The sequence below is a fragment of the Chironomus tepperi genome, unplaced genomic scaffold, assembly GCF_022539635.2.
Source record: "Chironomus tepperi strain 1889 unplaced genomic scaffold, CSIRO-AGI_Ctep_v1 contig_85, whole genome shotgun sequence".
Lineage (NCBI taxonomy): Eukaryota > Metazoa > Arthropoda > Insecta > Diptera > Chironomidae > Chironomus > Chironomus tepperi.
In genome coordinates, this window is record NW_027226207.1 from 3,995,443 (window position 1) to 4,016,852 (window position 21,410).

Sequence of the window (21,410 nt, forward strand, 5' to 3'; positions counted from 1 at the left end):
TCCTCGTTTTCAACTAAAAGTTCGCGCCAAATATTCTCGAAGTTCAAATTTTGAACTTTTCTTTTGAATTTTGAATTTCCGTTACTTTTCAAATCGTTTTTTTATTTTGCTTTGAATTTCGATTCTTAACAAGTTTTAGTTAAAATGCACGACACAATCAAACACAAGAATAATTTAAGTGGAAAAATGAAGACTCTAAAGAGCTAAAAGCCTTATTGACCTTTCTTTTAATTCCAACAAAGTTGACCATTTTATTACAATTTTTCTTATTCAGCTGCGAGTCCTAACCATTTGGGAGAAGTCAAATTATTCGACAAAGTAAAACAAAAACTTTTAAACTTCACCATAATTTAGAAGATTACGCAAGCAGTTCTGTATGCAAAAGAAATTATTTTTGTATTATGACGCATAGGAAATACTGCAGTGCATATGAAATAACAAGAAGAAGAGGTTAACATATGAATGAAACAATCTGAAGCTAATTTAAGACCATGTTTTTTGGTGATTTGTCATAATCAGCTTTAAATTTAAAAATAATTTAAAAGTCGCTTAACTCTTTTCTTTTTTCAAGCATTTCGATCCCTTTCATTAGAATTATAATCATCATTATTATAATACTCGTACCCCTTTTTTCCTCTCCGTCTTCATATCATAACAAAAAAAAGATAATAATATTTTTTTTTTCGTATTTCCAACTATCGCATGGGAGTGAAAAAGTTTTACAGTGAAAAAGAAAGGAAAATTTTTTTTTATAAACAGGGTTTTTCATCAATTATTAAAACAACAATTAAAAGTAAAGTTGATACGAAGAAGCTGAAAAAAAAAGATAGATACAAAGTTAATTAACACAACAAACTCGGGTAAAAAGTCATTTGAGTTAGATAATTGCGGTGTAGATGAAAATATCTCGCTCTCTCTCTCAACTTCGTTTTATTTTTTAGCGCAATTTTGAGAATAAGCAGCTTAATGAAGCACTTTATCCTCTTGGTCGGCTATCATCATCATCAGACATAGATGTTTTGTTACACAGTTTTATTGAGTAATTGACGCATCAAATAGTCTTAAATCTTGTACCCGAATAGCACAAGGCAGCAAAAAAGACGAAATCCGTCTATAGGTAGACGTCACGGCGCCGCTACGTCATTTGCACGTCGCGCCGCACTTTTTTCGACGTAGCGTCAACGTAACGGCAACGCTGTGCTATTCGGGGTAATTACTCCTAAATCGTTAATTGATGATGATTAGTTCCTATTGAATCAACTATGAATCGTAGGGTGTTAATAAAGTGATTGAACAGGTTTCTGTTCTTGGTTAAAACGACCACTTCTGCTAGTTTCTTGTGTTGTTGCTCTGCCTCCTTTTCTACGGTTGAGCACCAAGAGAGTTTCCTTCTTCCAACAATCCTTTTGCCATTTACGTTTCAAAACAATGCCTGTCTAACTTACTTACTTCGCTGGCTGAACAGATCAACTGTGATTCATGGCCTTCCTCATGCATGTCTAACAATGTCTGATAATTTATGAAGTTGGCTGCGAATGGGAAATTCTACTCGGAGCTTTAATTTTCGAATAACCGGTAAAAATATTATTTTCTAAAAGGATTTTCGAATTTTTTACAAACTTTAGAAAATTTGAATTGCAAAAATCCGTCAAATTTTGATCGCTGGGACTCATGGAAAGAAGCTGTCGATTAAACTAGTATCACACTTGGAATTGGTAATTGGCAAGCGGTAGCAAGTGATAGAGCTAGCTTCAGGCGCCGACTGAGGGAGATCACACTTGATCTGTACGACCAACGAAGTAAGTAAGTAACGGACAAAAATGCGCTTAAGTCACTCAATAGTAACAAGTACTTTTGTAATTATTTTTTGTGGATTTCAAATGGGGAAAATGGGAAATGAAAAGTCACTTAAATTTTTTACATTTATGCTTTTTTTATTTGTTCTTGACTTCATCAATGAATATATATCGCTGCTTTTTTTTCGTATAATTTTTATTAAAAATTTTTTATAGGTTCGATTGCCAGAAAAAGTCAATATTTTTCATTTGAAAATACAAAAATTATTTTTTTTTAGCTTTTAGTTTCTCTCATCTATCAGTTAGGTATTTTTTTTTAATTTAATAGTTATTATTATCGGATACACTTTCATTAGGTATTTATCCTTTTAAAAAAGAGTAAAATTATCTCAATATATTCTTCTTTATCATTCATCTATTTACACCCTGTAATAATTCATTTCAATTTCAATTATTTATTTGTATGATTCTTCTCTTCATCTTGCTGATGCTAAAAAGTTTTTCAGTTTTAATTTAAATTTTTTTTTGTAAGTATACATTCAATTTAAAGAATAATTTGTGTGATTAAATCAACAATTTTTTTATGCTACTGTCGGGGGTATTTTGGGTTCAATACTTTTTTAAACGTCCGAGTGACTCAAGGTGGTTGTCAGGCTCTGGATGAGGAGTTTTGGATGAGGTAACTTCTAACTCAAAATTCAAAATTTGATAAATTTGAATTTAAAGCATTTTTGAGGTTAGAGTTAACTCATCAATCCTGGTCAGGGTATCGCTACGATTCCGTTTTAATGACAGAACGTCATGAAACGCATAAAGACGTTGGTATTGTCTCACAGTTGTCGATAGGTTGAATATGATATTTTGTTCAAGTGAGCCACTCGGAAGGGTTTGTCCAGAAATGGTAATTAAGGATATACTCAGTATTTTCTTGGTTTCGTCCAACACTGCAGGCAAACTTAAAGGCACAGTCGAAAGCTGCCGACCTGCGCATCTAAAATGCAGTAAATGCAGGTCTGCGGCTGTTTACCGAACCCTAGCATTCCCAATGGAGGTCTTAAACTCCTCAAGTTATTCAATTCACCTCAATCAAGGCATAGTCAAAGAAATTGAGGATCAAAAGGCACTCTTGACAGTTATCCCTTCAGAAAATACTTGAATATGATCCTTCACCTCATTTATGAACAAACCCCATATTAAAATTTATATTTAAAAATGTCATTTGCCATGATTTATGGCCAGCTAATTGGTAGATTAAAAATAGGATCAACAGAAAAAGTTTCTAAACTATAAATTTTGATTTAGTATTGGTTCCATTCTCATCTAACATTCACAATCATAAGATCTCAAATTTTCATAAGGACTTTAAACATTTTACGTATTTGTTGCCTGAAAACCAAATTTTTATCATTAAAAATATTGCTAAAATATTAAAAGGAACATTTGATGAATTTATGAAGGCATAGAAGCAAAAGCTAATTTCAGTCCTGGATTCGTCTGTTTTATAAATATAAGAATCCAGCTATCAATCTTGAAACCATTCCTCTATGCTGCACTTATCTTCATCAACTACATACATTCACAGTCTTAATTCTTATAATTTATAGAGGTAGCATATCCCAAAATAAAACCTCCGACAGTAGAGTATGTAAATGAAATATTTTGATTAAAAAAACGCAAGCAAATGAACCATTACGAACAAAAAAAATAAAATATATGAAATTATGACATGACGATGATACTAATGAATGGATATACTAAAAATACATTTTCCTAATAATTAAATGAAAAATAATTACAATTAAAAAGTAGCGTCATCATAATAAAACATTAATAAACAGCAAATGTATATTATGTAATTTGTGGTTTTTTTTTTGATACATTTAAAAATTATAATAATAATAATAAGTAGGTAGTTATATGGCAAATAAGTAATTTATAATTAGTTAAAGTATTTTTTTCTTTCTTCTTTTCGTTCCTCGTGAGAATGAAGCAAATAAAATGAAATTCTTATCAGTTTTTAATTAATCATCATCAAGCATTACCTTAATCGAGTTGATGGCCTTTTGATGATGAATTAGATGATGATTTGGAATTTTTATCGCCATTTTTTAGAGACACTATATGGACAGAAATATAAAAATTATGTTGTGTAAGTCATCTATGATTGATATATCTAATTATGATCAATTGCACTTACTGTGATTTGTTTGCTGTATTAAATTTTTAATCATATATTTTTGGCTTTCAGTCGATGAACAGCTCTTCGATGTGGTGCTTGATTTCGATGATGCTTTTTGTAAATGAGGCAATGTTGCACCACTCATCATTGACATTGGTTTCTCAATGACATAGTAGTTGGGATCATTTGCACTTACACTACTGCCAACGGTGAAGTAATGAGCTTGTGTTGGCAAAAAGCATTCAGGTGCTGGGAGACTTGGTGGTTGCCCTATTTGATGGGGAATAGTATTGACATGTGATGATGGCATATGGGAAATATTTTCACTAATCATACTTTCAGTATCATCCATGTATGGACTATGTCCAATCAATGTTGACGCTGAGTCTATTGTTATAAAAAAAATATAAAAATTTATTAATATATGCATGATGTCTCAATTTTATCAACTCATACCCTCGTCCTCGTTTAGTAAATGTCCACCTGCATCTCCTTCTCCAAATTGATAGTATGAATTCTCGCTAAATGTCAGTTTGTTCACGGTGTGTTTGATGTAATTTTTTCGCAACATATTGCCGATGAATTTTCGTGCTTCTCTCCTATCACTGATGCCGTCCACATTTTGTAGAATCCAGTTTACGAGGTCACTATTGATTTAGTAATTTTCGCATAAAAAGAAAGCATTAAAATCAATCTAGTCAGCATGACTCACCTTCCTATAAATGCATTTGGTATGGTGATCTTTAACCATAGTCTATCACGGATTTCTAAGCCACTTTCTGGCTTTTTCATTGCTTGAATAATAACTTTATATGGCATATTAACATTTAATCTTGGATGGACTGCCATTAATACTTCTGATTCTGTCTCTAAATTCTCCGTTGATCTCAGTGCATTTGTATGTGCTAACCATGCAGATGGATCAATTGGACGTACTGGTTCCGATCGGGGAATCGTAAAGTAACCTACAATAGAACTTTATCAATCTCTGTTCTGAGCAAATTTTTAGTAACTTTACCTTTTGGATTTGGATCCCAACATTTGGCAACAACCAGCTTAACTGGTCCTGGTTTTTGAACTACCTCACGCAGTACTTTGACTGCTTCATCATTGGTCATATTCTCAAAATTAATATCATTTACTTGCAAAATCATATCGCCAGGCTCAATTCGTCCATCTAATTGTACTGCACCACCTTTCATAATACTACCAACATATATTCCACCGTCTCCACCACGATTTGATTGACCTACAATTGAAATTCCTATTTTTTTCCAAGCAGAATAAAAGGAGATATTAGTAATTCATAGCTTTGACTAGAATGTATATGATCTCATACCTAAAAAGTTCACCGTGTCCATATTTAGTGTCACTGTTATTATATTTAATGACATAGTTGAGTCTGTAATTGAACTATATGAAGAAGTGCGCGACATTTGTTGATTAGGCCGCTTTTTTCTCTTCTGTGGTTTCTTTCTAATCCTCAATCGATTATTCTGTTGACTTGACAATATCGATGAATATTCTGTTAGATTCTCATCATAATCATAATAATTCTCATGCTTCATCTTATCCATATCATTTTCAGTCTCATCATCATCAAAGAAACTTGTTGACGATGCTAAATCCGATGATGATGAAAGGAAATTTGTAACAGCTTGGTATGTGAGCTTTCCATCCGGTCCATGTCGTGTTTTATGATGTTCACCATCTGTCTTATCAGGATGACTTTCAGAAGCATTTGATGTCGCATCAGTTGATGTTACCAGCTATAAATAAAAAATAATAATCATAAAATCACGAAAAAAGAAATGAAAAGGAACAAAAAAAAAATATAGATGGTTATCAGATATCGACAGGTTTTTGCGCTCGCCATATATATCTGTTCTACATCCGTATTCTGGTCTAAGTTATGTAGTACGATAGTGAAAAAAACATAGTCACACTCACCCAGCAGACAACTTTATTATTGAAACATGGAAGAACTGTATTATCATCAATTATCTCTTCTTTTACAACACTGTAATTAGTAAAGTAAGTAAATAAGTAATAAGTATGCATAAATAATATGTATTGAAAGAGAATATAATATAAAAGAAGCGTTAAGAAACTTGAGATGTGTAAATGAGAGCATTTAAAATCAATTATGAGTAGCATGTGAAAAATAAAAAAAAAAAAAAGAGTTACTGTAACACATACCCAAAATCAGCATCCATAGATTTAAAGAAAAATTTATAATTGCACGTCTGTTGTTTACTCAAAACAATCTTAAAATCCCTTAGTTTCACTTGCGATGGTGGTAGAGGTATTTTGACCAAGTATGGTGTCGTTTCCTCATCAATATGATAAATGATTTTTGTCTCTTTTTGATGATAGACTTGATTATCGTCGTCTTCTGCCATGTTTGCAAATTTTTGCTTTTCTTTTTCTATGACTCACAAATCAATTTTTTTTTTAGTTGTGGATGATTGATGCAAGGTTTTTTTTCGGTGTGCTATACTTAATTGCGGTAGGCTTTTGATGTTTTTTAAAATTTTTTAATCGATAATACAGACTTTTTTTTTTCTTCTTTATGTGCTGCTGCTTGTTTAATTGAAAGTAATTGGAAATTTTCTTGAGCAAGTTATCTACTTTTTTTGTTGTTGTAAAATCCCTGTGTTGTATATTTCTTAAGCCTTATTGCAAATATCTGATTCTGTTGATTAAAATAATTAAAATTTCATTAGCATTAAGTTTAACAGTAATTAACTCTTTCGATAGTTTACCTACTAATATTTTTTTTCTCTCCTTTTTAGAAATTTGTTTTTGTATCTAATTTTTAGATAAAACTGATTCCTTATCACGCGATCTTATGTTTTCCACATTTTACTAATCGTTTGTTATCCGTTTAGTTCTTAATTGTGCAAATTTGTTGATTAAAAATATGATTTTACATTGAAAAAAAATTTTTACAGACTTTTTTTATTGAAGAGTTTTCTCCATTATGATTATGCGTAAATTATGTCACATGACATTAGCCGACTTGTAGGAGCAAAAATGTTTTTTCAGGTAGCATAAATTTTACTTTAGGATATTCACTAGAACTGTCTATTTTAATGTATCTAAATGGTCTTTGTTGTTAAATTATTATTAATGTTTAGGTAGTAATCAGCATATAGACATAACATTCTTATTCAGCCCACATAAACCAGTATAATGACCTCTACCGGATAAAATTCTAAACAAGGAGTGTGTTCAAAATGAAATATGAAGGTATCATATTACAAATCAGGTAGTAAAGCGCATTTTACTGTCTGTGGCAGTTTCAGTTAAATTTGTGTCTATAAGACTTGTTATAAATTGTAGTTCTAGACTTGATCGAAAGGTAAGGAGAACATTCATTGATTAAACTATCGTCAATCTTGAGAAGCATAGCTATAGACCTTAATCACCTCTCTAAACCAAAAACAAACAGTCCATAACAGACAAAATGACTCAAAAATCCATCACATACTTTTAAAATCTTGCTAATACATAAACAAGATTCACCGTAAGCAGCAAAAACTACTTCAACTTTTTTATTATTTTTATTGTTTTGAATTTCTGCATCCATTTAATGGAATCTGAAACACATCATTTTTATAACTTTAAGTTTTTTTTTAAGTAATCAATAGCATAAAATTATTAATTTTTAAGGAATCTAAATGTACGTGCGCGTATAATATAATTATAAATTGCTGAGATTTTGCTTTTTTTTATGTCTTTACCAGTTAGATTTAATGAAATTGATCAAGCCATTTGTTGATGCATCATGACTTGAGACTTGATCATTGTTTGCCAAATCGTCTTCAATTGCCTTTGCCAATGCCTTTCCAAGTTCAACACCCCATTGATCGAATGAATTAACATCCCAGATGATTCCTTGTGTGAAAATCTTATGTTCATACATAGCAATGAGGGCACCGAGAGTGAATGGTGTAACTTTCTGAACGACAATTGAGTTTGTTGGACGATTTCCAGTAAAAACTTTATGTGGAACGAGATTTTCCAATTTTTCGCCCTTCATGCCGGCTTTTTCAAGTTCAGCTCTCACTTGTTGTTCTGTCTTGCCACACATGAGTGCCTCAGTTTGTGCCAAAAAGTTGGCAAGAATCAATTTATGATGAACACCGCCAGCAATTGGATTGTGTGTTTGAGCTGGGGCAATGAAATCGCATGGAATCAATCGTGTGCCCTATAAAATATGTAAATAAATGACGTAAGCAATTACGCAAACATGACTTTATTTTTGTTTATTAAATACCTGATGAATGAGCTGATAGAATGCATGCTGTCCATTGGTTCCAGGCTCACCCTGAGAATTAAAGTAAAAGTATGCGTTAATGACATTGAAATGCGTTCTAATCAAGCGCAAATATTTATAGTGAATGGATAAAAAGTGAATGTACAGCAATCATCACATGTTCAATTGACCCACATTGACACTAAATTATTTTATTTATTGACTGAATAACTTACCCATACGATCGGTCTGTAATGAAAAACAAACAAAATCTATTTTAGAACTGTAAATTTGGCATTTATAAAATTGATTCTTACCCTGTGCTGTAATCAACGCGTTTGCCGCTCTTAGCTACTCCTTTGCCGTTACTTTCCATATCACCTTGTTGGAAGTATGCAGCAAATCTATGCAAATATTGATCATATGGCAAAAGTGCTGTTGTTTCAGCGCCATAGAAATTTGAATACCAAATGCCCAAAAGTGCGAGAATAACTGGAGCCTAAAACAACAAACCAGTTATGCTCTAAAATCCGTTACATTGAAAAATAAGAAAACAATCTTACATTTTGGCATAAAGGTGCTGTTTGGAAATGCTGATCAATGAAGTAAGCACCTTCTTGTAATTTAATGAAGTTGTCAAATCCAATGGAAAGTGAAATTGACATGCCAATAGCTGACCAGAGTGAGTAACGTCCACCGACAAAGTCCCAGAATGCAAACATGTCTATAATAAGAAGTTATTAATAACTTGTCATAACAATGTTAATTACTGCCACAACTTACTCTTTGCGTCGATGCCAAATGCAGTTGCAAGTTTTTCATTTGTTGACAATGCAACGAAGTGCTTAGCAACGGTACTTGGATCCTTTGCAACTTCTAAGAACCAGTTCTTTGCAGATGTGGCATTAGTAATTGTTTCTTGTGTCGTAAATGTCTTTGATGCAATGATGAACAAGGTTGTTTCAGCATTAATTTTCTTTAAGGTTTCAGCCAAATGAGTTCCATCAATGTTTGAAACGAAATGCATATTTAATCCAGTTGAGTATGGTTTTAAAGCTTCAGTGACCATAAGAGGTCCGAGATCAGATCCACCGATACCAATATTAACGATATCGGTCATTTTCTTGCCAGTGTATCCCTTCCATTCACCACTAACGACTTGATTAGTAAATTCCTTCATATGATCCAAAACAGCAAGAATTTCAGGCATAACATCCTTTCCATCAACCAATATTGGCTTTCCTGACTTATTACGCAATGCTGTATGCAATACTGCACGATCTTCGGTAATATTGATATGTTCACCACTAAACATTTGCTCGCGAGCCTCTTTTAGTCCACGAGAGTTGGCAAGTTCTATTAACAACTTCCATACATCGTCAGTGATACGATTCTTTGAGTAATCCTGTGATAAGCAAGAGAAAAATCAACAAAGTTATTTGATGACGTAAATTATCAGCCGACTTTTGCAATTGCTTGCAAATTTTACAAATAATAAATAAATCACTTCCTTACCAATAAAATGTCACCGTCATTTGGTGTTTTTAGCACCAAACTAAATTTATCAAAGCGTTTTGGATCGTTGTCAAACAATTCTTTAATGTTGATCTTTGATCCATTTTCATTATAATATTCTTGGATTTTTTGGTACGCGGCATCAGCGGTAAGCAATGGCTTCGACATGACTATATTGACCTAATATAAAAGATAATTTATATTAATTTATCGAAATTTCGCCGGAAATTTCTTCAACCTTGACGTGACCTTTTTGAGAAAAAAATATTTGTTGGCAAAAAAAGACTTCCAATAGGATTTTTCCAATTTTGTCAATTAAAGATTCGTCAAGTACTTGAAGAAATTCTCAGCATTAAATCAATTTTAAAATCATGATAAAGTAAATGCTTATCGACATACTCACAATAACTTATTACGGCAGCAAAGAAACAAAATTTCACCAACTGTCTTACTCGGCAAACGGCAATTGAATGAGTAGAATAAAAATAAACTGGAAGAATGTAAACCTGTGTGATGAAGTAGACTTGCTAGCCTGAAAATGAAGTAAAAAGCGCTTTTTGAGAGAATATTATGAAAAATTCAATTTCTAAACATAGAATTAAGGAAGTTGCGGTCTAGATAAATAAAATGACCAATTTTAAGCAGCATGTCCACAAAATAATCTAATGTCAAAAAAATTAAACACCATAAATCACAAAAAATGCAAATATCAATGCTGTCAGTTTAACTGACTTTAGGGCATCATCCATAACTGACAGATTTACACTCAACCGTAGCGCTGCATACGCTATTTCGGATATCCCGGGATAAAAAGTTAATCGCTAAGGATTTATTTTAAAATAATTGTTTTTGCGATATTTTCCGTTTCTTATCAATTTTGTTAACCCAAATGTATATTAAAGTGTTTATAAAGTAAAATTTTATCATTATATGTTCGAGTGTTGGTCAAAAAGTGCCTTTAACGTACGATAAACATAGTGAAAAATTTTTTTATGCGTCCATTACAAAAACAACGACAGGTGTAAAAATATTTCCTCAATGAATCAAACAACAAAAATGAAATTATCGTGTTGATAAATGAAAACTTTTGCTCAAATTACCATAAATTGGTGTAAAGTGATTATAAAGTATTAAGGATCAAGTCTCAAAGTCATTTGGGGGCGAAAATTGCCCACAGACAACACATAACAGATCCAGAGTGAGAATATATAAGAAAAAAATTGTTAACAAGACAGCATTTTTTTTTAGAGTAGATTTGATGGGAAAATATACATAACGAAGAATGGAAGAAGAAATTAAAAGTTATGCTAGCAACGGTAAGATATTTACACACATATTAAGTTCTTCATTTCTTTACCCCTCTTCTCTTTATGTCTCTCACATATCTTAATAAATTAACATAATACGCAACTATATTTTTTTAATTGCAAAATAGCATCCCATACCACTTATACTCAACATTATTATTGCTGACTCTCACTCTCTCTATCTCTACTTATGCTGTATATAATTTTACATTTTCTCTAATGTGTTGTTGTTTATGTGAAGATCTGGTTTAAAAACTTTTAATTTGTGTAAATGATATAAATGAGTTTTAAAGCGAACACGACGACGATGGAGAAGAAGAAGAAGTGGAAAAAGTAAAGAGGAATGAGCATAAACAAATAAATACTCCCAAAAAAAAAAAACATACAGAAAAAAAAAGATAACAAATGAAAATATTTTTTCAAGTGCAGTGTGCTTCTCGTTCTCTTCTCTTTTTTTTATGTGTCGCAACATTATTTGAAGAATTTTTAAGGCGATAAGTTTAACATTCTTATTTATTTCTTGTGATTCATATAGAAATTGGTGAATCATCGAGAAACTACCATAATCCACCGCAGATGCCGAAAATTAATGGTAATAATCAACAAATTGAGTATCAAGACGATGATGATTTAGGGCCACTTCCAATGAATTGGGAGAAAGCTTATACGGAGAATGGTGAGGTTTACTTTATTGACCATACAACGGGACAGTCACATTGGCTTGATCCGAGACTAAGAAAATTCCAAAAGAAATCACTTGAGGATTGTGAGGATGATGAGCTACCTTATGGATGGGAGAAAATTGTTGATCCAGAGTATGGTATATACTATATTGATCATGTAAATAGAAGAACACAATATGAGAATCCTGTGATACAAGCAAAACGTGCACTCGATATTAGACATCGATTAGAGTCAGCTACATCATCGTCATCTAATTTCATGCCAGAAAATGACTTGCCGATCGAGCCAATGGAGCCTAAGAATTTCTTTACAAAAAATCCAGCTGAATTACTGGGTGAAAGAATACAAACAACATTACTTAAATCACAACGTGGTCTAGGATTTACTGGTGAGTCAATAAAAATTTCCGGTTTTTTAAAATTAACTCATCGTGTGAATCTTTCTATTTTATAGTTATTGGTGGTGATTGTAACGATGAGAATATTGATGAATTTTTGCAAATTAAATCAATCGTTGCCAATTCACCAGCCGCCTTAGATGGAAAGCTCAAAACTGGTGATATTTTGGTATTTGTTAATCACATTTGTGTTCTCGGATTTACACATCATGAAATGGTTAATATCTTTCAATCAATAATGCCTGGTGAGGAAGTACATTTAGACGTTTGTCGTGGATATAAATTGCCATTTGATCCAAGTGATCCAAATACAGAGATTGTCACAACGATCGCTGTAAATGGACTGAATGATGAAGTTGAAAAGAATCGACTTTTTCTTGACATCCTAAATGATAATTACAATTTCCTCGAAATGTCAAATGAACCAGATAATTTAAGTTATGGTAAAAATCAATCGATAGCATCAGTCAAGAGTTCGTTTGAGGTTCCAGAGATACATGATATTATTATAGTGAAAGGTGATCAAGGCTTTGGTTTTACAATTGCTGAGAGTAATCTTTGGGGTCAGAAAGTGAAGAAAATCTTAGACAGACAATGTTGTAAAGATCTTATGGAAGGTGATATTCTCCTAAGCATTAACAACATCAATATTAAAAACCTCACACATACTGAAGTCGTTCAAGTTCTCAAAGACTGTCCAAAGAATCAAGAGACAGTTTTGAGAGTCCAAAGAGGTTTGATACGAAGCAGTTTAAATAAATTTAATGGTAAGGCTAGAGGAAAAATTGATGGTGCCAATAAAATATCTCCAGGAACAGCGGGAGATAAACTCTCTATGACAAATGGATTATATCGTAGTAAAACACCAACAGCTGATATTTATAGCACGCAACAAAAAGAGACATTACCAATACGTCCAAAAACACCACTTGTTGATACGCGAACAAGAGTTCAAATGAAGACGCCGATACAGTTAAATGATTTGAACACAGACGATATTGAGCTTGATAGTAAATTAACAGATCATGATGATAATAAATCGACAATATCGACAGCGACAACAGCCTACGATACAACAAAATTACTCACCGAACAATTTGATAATTTTGCAATAAACGATCAGCGTAGTGACACCTACACAACAACAGATTCAATAACATCTAAAACAAGTGGCGGTGGAAGAAATCGTTTCTTTAGTCCAGTGGATATTAAGAATGGAAATGGTGATTACTATTATGCAAATTCAAATCACTCTTACTCACTTCCACCTCCGCCATCAATTCCAATTTCTTCGTCAACATCGTCGTCACAAGGTCGATATATTCAGCCTATACAACCAATTCAGCCATTACAAAATTCATCAACGATATCATACCAACATCAGCCGCATGATAATTGCTTTTGTTACGATTGTCAAGATTATAGATTAAAACAAAATCAGCATAGCGAATATGTATCATCATCTAATAATACCTCGGATTATAGCTTATTACAAAATCAATTTAATTTGCCACCACAAATGAGTGATAATATTGGTCAACGTATTAATAATTATTTGATGGATAGAAAACGTAATGCCGGTGATGTATTTAGCTCGTATCATCCATATCGACCGAACGGAAATATCTTGGTATGAATTAATCATGATAATTTAATTAAGAACTTTACTAATGAAATCCAATAATCCACAGGATGATTTTTACTATGTAGAAGTAACTTTAGAACGTCAAGCTATGGGATATATGAACAGCGATGGAAGTAAGTTGAATAATTGATGAAAATTCTTACAAATAAATTAAATCATTGTTTTTTCATGAACAGCTCAAGCACGAGGAACATTTGGCTTTAGAATAGTTGGTGGCACTGAGGAAGGCACACAAATCTGTGTTGGATATATTGTTAAAGATGGACCAGCTGATCGCGATCCACGAATTCAAACGGGAGACGAAATTGTCAACATTAACGGCGTCAATGTTGTAAGTATTACCGACAGTTATGGTTAGATTCCTATATGCCGATATGCGTCATTCCCCAAAACTTCCCGACCCTCTTTAACATTAGTCATAAGTGAACAACCTCTTATAAACTTCCTATTTAACATTCTTCTCATTCTTCAATAGGAATGTGCGTCACACCATCTTGTGGTCAAATTAATGAACGATGCAGCACTGCTTGGTCAAGTTACTATGCTTCTGAGAAAGAGAAAACCACAAAGCATGAACAATTTTTATCGACCACAAAACTCTTATGAGAACCAAGTTATCCCAAATACATATGATGTTATCATCAATCGACAGGAACACGAGGGTTTCGGTTTTGTGATTATATCATCGTCTAACCAATCCTCAGGATCAACAATTGGTGAGAAAAAACTAACAATTTAATTAGAATTAATTTTGATGCTGATGAATTCATTGAAATTAGGAAAGATAATACCAAACAGCCCTGCTGATAATGGACAGCTAAAGATCGGCGATAGAATAATTCGAGTTAACGACATTGACATCTCAAGCATGTCACATGGTGATGTAGTCAAAATTATCAAGGAATCAGGATTAACAGTTCAATTAACAGTCAGCAACTGTACACAAGCTCGGGCAACGGATTTCATCAGTGAAGTAAATAATTCGCCATTTAATACAAATATTAGCTCTAGTAACAACAATAACCCACTAAATACTTTTCCAATGATAACATGATTAATGCGAGGCAAGTAGATGCATGACTAATAGATTAATTATTTTATTATTTCTTTATAATTTTTTTAACCGATGCTAATTTTAAGCAAAATCTTTCTTCATTTTCTAATTAGATGATCGATACCTTGGATGTTATTTAGGGACAGCATGCTTTAATTGTTTACTAACACGAGATTCCATCTTGTTATAATAATTTGTTTTTACCAAAGTACTTATAAACATATCCTCCATTCGAATATATAAAAAAAAATTAACGAAATTGCCTTAAACTTATACGAATTAGATAAAAAAAATCTCACTTTTTGGATATCGCAAAGAATGATTGCCAATAGATTGTTAAGAAAAATGATCAATTTTTAGCATATGCACACTTTTTTGGTGTTTAAAGAAATTTGTAAAATTACGATTATAGTGCAAAAAGAAAAAAAAAATCTAGATAATAGAACTCTATAGAGCCTTATTAATAGTTAATATTTAAGACTGAATGACTAGAACGAATGAGTGAAGATAAACAAGTTATCATATAAATAAACCTTATGGGGATGATTTTTGGACAAATTTTAGAAGGATGATCAAGGCAGTGGATACATAAGATGATATTAAGGGTTCCTTGTTTGGAGATTTAAATAAATTTTTTGTGAAATATGGTCAAAAAGCGTGAATTGGAATATAATAATGCGATACCGAGGATTTAGACTAAGATTCCTATTGAATAGTAGGTCAAAGTGAACTGGTATGTAAATCATCTACTGCTTCATTACTTCAATGATTGTACATATCAATTGTGATTCATGGCTATCATTTGATGGTACTTGAAGCTAGCTTTATAACTGGCTGTCGTCTGCTAATTTCCAATATCAAAAGCAATATTCAACAGCTTCTTTCAATGAGTTCTTTGATCACACTCGAGATCTTATCACTAGTTCACTATTATTGACTCAAAGGATATTAATGTCTGCATTTTTTTTAAATAAAAACTGAAAAAATAGTTAAAGTTTGAGATACAGGGATACATCTAGGCATGGGTTGAATCTTAAAATGCCTGAATATACAGGATACCAGAGATTCTACTCAAGGAACCCTCAAGAATGTCCATGTCTTGAGGAAAAAATTTAGAAGGTAACTCGCGTTGCTCAACTTAATTTTGAATTTATGGTGTTTATCTGTTAAATGTTGTTACTTTAAAGCTCAAGATCGAACCTAATGACTTACAACGAAAGCATGTCTTTTGTTATTTTTTTTATTAATACCAAGCTTGTTTGTTGTGAAAATGGCACTTCCAAAATTAAATAATAATACTCATATCAATTATTTTAGTATTCAATGCCCTTAAGCAACAAAAAATCTAAGTGTTTTAAAAATTGTTACAAATTTGTGTCATAGAAGCCTTGAAATCATCCCCCTTCATGTTATCTACAGCAGTATTCTCTTGAATGCATTTGTAATGTCAAGAAGAAAACAATCAAAAAAAAATTACTACGTATATATTATATATCCAAGCATGTACCTATTTGTATTACTTAATTTCACATACTTAATCATTATGTCTCTATTTACACAATCATTTATTGTCAAATTGTACTTAAGCATATAGTTAGATTAGAGAATTGTTTTTTATATATTTTTTATTTAGTAACAGACACTCAAAAAGCAGAAAATAAGTTAAAAAAAGTTCTTGTGTAAACAATTTATAATTAAATAAAGTTGCAATCAAAAAATTAATTAGTGAAGGATGTTTTTTTTATTATGGCTTTATTCCATTAGCGTCTCTCTCCCACAATTGTATCAAGACACAGAAGCATACACAAAAAAATACAAAATTAAATGTGCAAGTGCTTCAAGAACCAGCCATGCGGAAACACCTAAGAGAATTTCCAGCAAGAGATTCTCTTCGAGCGTGTTAAAAAAATACTTCAATTCAGCATTTCCAAATGGAAATAAAAGTTTTCATTTTCAGTTGGCGTTTAAACATCGGAAAAGACGGTTGGAAAATTTGGATTATAAAGTAGCATTAAATTGCTTTATCATAAAAAAGAAGATATTTCATAATTTCATGTGTAATAAAGAAGCTACATAAAATTATTGAATGAAAGGAAAAATCAAAGATATAAAAAAGAAGAAATTTAAATGAAAGTTTTTCTTACTCAGTGCATAAATTATTGAGACGATAAGAAAATTCAGTGTGAAAAGTGAAAATTCTAGTGTGAAAAATTTCAAACTTGTCAAGGATAGACAAACATAAAAACCATTATAAATTCTAGAATTTGTAACAGCTTTTGGAAATTGCAAAAGGTATTTACTTTTACGCATATTAAGTGCATTAAGCAACCCTCAGCAAAGAAAAAAAACGGATTTGAATGGAAAACCATAGCGCCATTCGATTCATTCATGTTTTTTATGCATGTTTTGGACAGGGGATCGTGATCTATGGTGTGTTTTTGCCATATTCTTTCGTAATTTAATGGATATTTAAAGAGTTGGTAAAGTGTTGAGAAATGGTTGATGGATTACTGCTGAGTGACTAATGGAAGCTGTTATGATGTTGTTTTGAGGAATTCATCAATTTTCAGGACAATCACGAATGAAAAAATATGTTATAACTAATTGAAGGCAAATTAATGTTTAGTTAGTGACTAGTATTTAAGAATATTTGTCCACTCGGAGTTCTAACTAGTTAAATACAAATTAATGACTAATTTAACGTTTTTTTCTTCACAAAAAGGCTTGAAAAATAATTAATCTTCTTCATTTGATTAACAACGTCCTGAAAAGTGCATAGCACTGCCATTCGTATCCCTTTAAATCTAAAATTTCAATATCAAAGCAATGAAAACTATCAAAATATTATAAACATTACATAGAATGACATCCCAAGTGCTCAAGCAATCATAAAATTCATCAAAACACACAAAAGAATCACAGGCCATTTACTTTTAGTTATGTGGCCCCCTCAAATATTTCTTATAACATTTCATAGTGTGGTTGATGGTACCTTCTTATGTGCGATTGTTAAACAATATACCACACACTTAAGTTGCGTCATAATTAAAACACATTAATGCCGCTTTTTTGCCAAAGATTTCATGTCTCAGTGATTTTAAACAATTGACTCAAAAACAACACATTCATCAAAAGAAAAAAAATAAAGTACTTCTTTGAATATCAATAGAAAGGAAGGTAAAAGAAGAGAGAAATGCATGTCTACAAGTTTCAATGTTTCCTTTCGTGCATTATTGAATGAACTTGCATATGAAAATATTCAATTTTTTTTTTAATATTAACAAGGTTTCTCTCTGTTTATGTGTATCTAAAGATGTTTATTGCCATCATGCTAAGCAGATGATGAAAAACTTGAAAAACCTTCACTAATGCAATATGAAAAGCTCCTATGCACTTGATTACAATGGATGAATCATAAACGTTACTAAGTATGATGATAACAATGGCAATATTAACGGTTACAGTTATGATGTAATAATGAAGTAAGCAATTTGGATTTGACAATTCAATCTAACATGATTGTTGACTATAAACCAAAATATATATAAAAATAAAGACTGCGCACATTGTGGATTTTTAATGAATGCATCAAGAAGTAACTTGCATTTTAAATTCAATGCATGAAAATCAGTTTCCGGAATATTTAATTAAACTTATTTTTATATGAAAATCACATTTTAATTGAGGAAGATGAAGTGCATAATACTGTCATGCGATACATATCTATTAAGGAGAAGTCCAAGGCTGGCAGATAATCATCAAATCTAATTAATTTTAGATTAATGTTACGATCAACAATGTCTAGTCTACATAATTGCTATTCAATGCTACATTATTCCATTATGATATTGGAATAATGAAATAAGTTAACAAAAATTGAAATGATTACAATCGAATTCAATTGATAGAACTCAATGGAACCGTACCAATCGTATAAAATAAGAGTAAATAAGCTGCATGATTTGAATAAACACATGAAATGAAATGTATGCCGAAACATTTGAGAAGGTTTTTCGGCACATAATTGATCAATTACAGTAAGAAGTTCACAAGATACATGACTTAGCATTTAGTGCTTATAGTCTGTGATTTACTGGAAATTGTGGAGAAGGAAAATTGTTTTGTTTCGAAAGGAAAAGTGTAATTTAATGAATTCATTGATTAATCGTGATTCCGGTGAAAGAAGAAGTTTTCTCTTGAACTAGATGCTTTAAATGGATTTTTCATTATCAGATTGTGATCTTTGGTTGTGCATATTTAGTCTAATTAAATTATTTTGCATTGCTGGATTTTTCTGCAGCAAATTTTATTAAATTTTCAAATTCTACTCACGTTTTTTTGATGTTTCTCAGATCAACTGGAAGCAATGTTGTGATAACTATTAGAATACTTAATGATAACACTTTTAAACACTGTATTTCCGGCACTAATTAAATATTTCTGAAAATTTTTGTTCAAAATTAAAAACTGTTGTGAGGTTTTCAGTTGAAAATTGTACGGTTTTGAATAATTCAAAATTACAAAATACGTTAAATTGTCTATCATTTTACAATGCACAGTAGAACAACGGAAACGATTACATACTTGGCATGCATAACATATTTATGATATGATGACGACGAAGATCCATAGAATGAGGAAAGAATAAATGTCGTTTGCGGAATTTCATGTTTTATCTGCAAATCATCAAGTTAAAATCTAGAAAATGCGACAAGCAATAAAAACTACACATTATTCCCGTTAATAGCAGCAAATCTAAGAATGTTTACCGCAATTCAAGAAGCTGATAAAGACATTTTCACGTTTTTGCTTTCTCATTTGAATTTCGTCTCTAAAATGGTTTTTAAATATTTAGATTCAAGAAAGTTTTTCTCTATCAATGAGCTTTTGCGAATATTTTTCATCTCTTCTTCCCTCTGCCTCTTCTTCTTCTTCCGTTTACAAAACGTTTGCGTATGATGACAATCACAAACAATCGAGACAATGATCATGAAAATTACTCCGTCTAACGATGTTAAAAAGCAGAGCAAAAATGAAAATGTGTCAAAGATTATGGTGAATGAACAGTTTTTCCTCACAACAGGGTCGCGACATGTAGACATACAGAAGAATAAGAAGTCTTAAGAAGGTTGAAGAGAGACGAAAGAAAACAGAAAAGAATGCAAAAAATGAACAATAATAAAATAAAAACAGCAAGGGGATGTTCATGAATGATGTAGAGCATTCGAGAGTGAGGTTATGTTTGCTGGATGATCTGGAATTGTGTGGTTGAGTAAAAACGGATGCAGCGGTCAAACGCCCACTCCCAAAACATCCACTTAACCCCTTGGAAAATCTGCTTGCGTATCTGGCGTGATCATATCCATCACTTACGAACTACTCCCATCCAACAGCACCCGTAGTAAAATTCTTTTTCTCTTTCATATTTTTAATTCAGAAAATAAAAGTTCAAGCTCAACAAAGCGAATAAATGTTGCTGTTGAGGAAGGTTCCATCAATGACGGTTATTTGTTATGCCTATACATGCGATGTTTACTGCTAGTATTTATGAAAATACGTCATTTATGCAATAAGATATGCTTTTAAAATGATTTTTATGCAGCTGTTTTGAAAGATGTTTTAATGTGTATGTAAAAATAGAAAATTTTCATGTGCAAAATATCAATCTTACGAAAATTTTATTGCCATTGCTGCGTACTTAATATTTTTATTGCTAACAAGACATGATATTATTATTGCAGGCAATAAAAAAATGAAAGGTGCGAACTTCTTTGAAGAGTTAAGAAATAAATTGAAGATAAAGAATTGATAAGATAAGCTTTACAGAAGCATTAAGCTAATAGATTAAGGGGATTGAATGGATTTATTTTTTTCGGAAGAATTGAAGTCTTATTCAAGTCAACAACTTTATTTTTAAGATACAGATACTTGTAATCACAACTATAAATGTTTTTGTCAAGATTATTTTAAGATAGTGTGAATCCGTAACTCTAACATGCATGTTGCCTAAACCTACAGATTGACATTGATCTAAATATCATTTTGATATTCTTATTTCCAAATAATCAACCAGTAATGTTGCGGGAAGTGCACGAATCCTTGTCATATTGATACCTACTGTTAATACAATACAATTATTGATAAACTGGTCTTTGGTGAGAATTCCACTTACTTCCAGAGGGTTACAAAATCTCGAATTGACTACCTAACTACACTGTCAGGTAGACGCTTTGCAGTAGCAGATTAGGCCTCGGTAGCAGGAATTAAGCGTTATTCTATCACCCAGTGACATAATGTAGGAATGATATTCATAGAATTCTATCGAAACTCACTTGAACTCAAAAAGCTGTGCCTTGACATAAACCCTTGTTCATTGACATAGATCCTTGTATCATTTTCCCTACCAAATTAAGAAACAAATCTCTTCCAATATTGCAACTATTGAAAAAAAATGTGACTGAAAAATCCATAAAACAGACCTTGAGGGTTGCTATGAATGCAAATCCTATACCAAGCATCATAATATCCAAAACAATTCCAAATTGGTGACACTAATAACATAATTTTCCAAA

General features: G+C 31.8%; 3 protein-coding genes across 8 annotated transcripts; 1 reads left to right on the plus strand and 2 right to left on the minus strand.

The window, feature by feature from the left end:
* Positions 1–1,935: 1,935 nt before the first annotated feature.
* Positions 1,936–6,946, minus strand: dsh (Segment polarity protein dishevelled). 4 transcript variants are annotated; one of them, XM_070634601.1, is made up of 10 exons: positions 6,741–6,946; positions 6,175–6,670; positions 5,926–5,995; positions 5,315–5,744; positions 4,994–5,239; positions 4,688–4,940; positions 4,432–4,622; positions 4,312–4,362; positions 3,994–4,245; positions 1,936–3,913 (listed from the first exon to the last, which is right to left on the minus strand). In XM_070634601.1, exons 2-10 carry the CDS (start codon positions 6,375–6,377, stop codon positions 3,840–3,842), a joined length of 1,770 nt encoding a protein of 589 aa, XP_070490702.1. In that variant the 5' UTR covers positions 6,378–6,670; positions 6,741–6,946; the 3' UTR covers positions 1,936–3,839. The 4 variants fall into 4 exon arrangements, with proteins under 4 accessions (XP_070490702.1, XP_070490699.1, XP_070490698.1 ...); XM_070634599.1 differs by having other exon boundaries at positions 1,938–3,182; positions 3,839–3,913; positions 3,994–4,362; XM_070634598.1 differs by having other exon boundaries at positions 3,994–4,362; positions 6,745–6,946.
* A 576-nt stretch (positions 6,947–7,522) lies between these two features.
* On the minus strand, positions 7,523–10,283 carry Pgi (glucose-6-phosphate isomerase). The gene is made up of 8 exons (XM_070634661.1): positions 10,155–10,283; positions 9,752–9,931; positions 9,020–9,641; positions 8,800–8,960; positions 8,554–8,735; positions 8,473–8,485; positions 8,258–8,308; positions 7,523–8,188 (listed from the first exon to the last, which is right to left on the minus strand). Exons 2-8 carry the CDS (start codon positions 9,917–9,919, stop codon positions 7,718–7,720), a joined length of 1,668 nt encoding a protein of 555 aa, XP_070490762.1. The 5' UTR covers positions 9,920–9,931; positions 10,155–10,283; the 3' UTR covers positions 7,523–7,717.
* Positions 10,284–10,557: 274 nt separating this feature from the next.
* On the plus strand, positions 10,558–16,504 carry Magi (membrane associated guanylate kinase, WW and PDZ domain containing protein magi). Of its 3 annotated transcripts, none has more exons than XM_070634658.1 (8): positions 10,558–11,067; positions 11,594–12,130; positions 12,196–13,769; positions 13,831–13,897; positions 13,961–14,115; positions 14,260–14,500; positions 14,564–14,848; positions 14,952–16,504. In XM_070634658.1, exons 1-7 carry the CDS (start codon positions 11,034–11,036, stop codon positions 14,836–14,838), a joined length of 2,883 nt encoding a protein of 960 aa, XP_070490759.1. In that variant the 5' UTR covers positions 10,558–11,033; the 3' UTR covers positions 14,839–14,848; positions 14,952–16,504. The 3 variants fall into 3 exon arrangements, with proteins under 3 accessions (XP_070490759.1, XP_070490761.1, XP_070490760.1); XM_070634660.1 differs by having other exon boundaries at positions 14,564–14,757; XM_070634659.1 differs by having other exon boundaries at positions 14,564–14,757; positions 16,156–16,504.
* The last annotated feature ends 4,906 nt before the right edge of the window (positions 16,505–21,410 follow it).

Bases quoted from the DNA above. Each gene is read 5' to 3' on its own strand.
- dsh (XM_070634598.1), bottom strand. From the start codon at position 6,377: ATGGCAGAAGACGACGATAATCAAGTCTATCATCAAAAAGAGACAAAA. The intron at 5,996-6,174 runs GTATGTGTTACA...TACTAATTACAG, and splicing joins TCTATGGATGCTGATTTTGG to TGTTGTAAAAGAAGAGATAA. The intron at 3,914-3,993 runs GTAAGTGCAATT...CTGTCCATATAG, and splicing joins AATACAGCAAACAAATCACA to TGTCTCTAAAAAATGGCGAT.
- Pgi (XM_070634661.1), bottom strand. From the start codon at position 9,919: ATGTCGAAGCCATTGCTTACCGCTGATGCCGCGTACCAAAAAATCCAA. The intron at 9,642-9,751 runs GTAAGGAAGTGA...TGCTTATCACAG, and splicing joins ATGACGGTGACATTTTATTG to GATTACTCAAAGAATCGTAT. The intron at 8,961-9,019 runs GTAAGTTGTGGC...TTCTTATTATAG, and splicing joins ATTTGGCATCGACGCAAAGA to ACATGTTTGCATTCTGGGAC.
- Magi (XM_070634658.1), top strand. From the start codon at position 11,034: ATGGAAGAAGAAATTAAAAGTTATGCTAGCAACG. The intron at 14,116-14,259 runs GTAAGTATTACC...ATTCTTCAATAG, and splicing joins ACATTAACGGCGTCAATGTT to GAATGTGCGTCACACCATCT. The intron at 14,501-14,563 runs GTGAGAAAAAAC...CATTGAAATTAG, and splicing joins ATCCTCAGGATCAACAATTG to GAAAGATAATACCAAACAGC.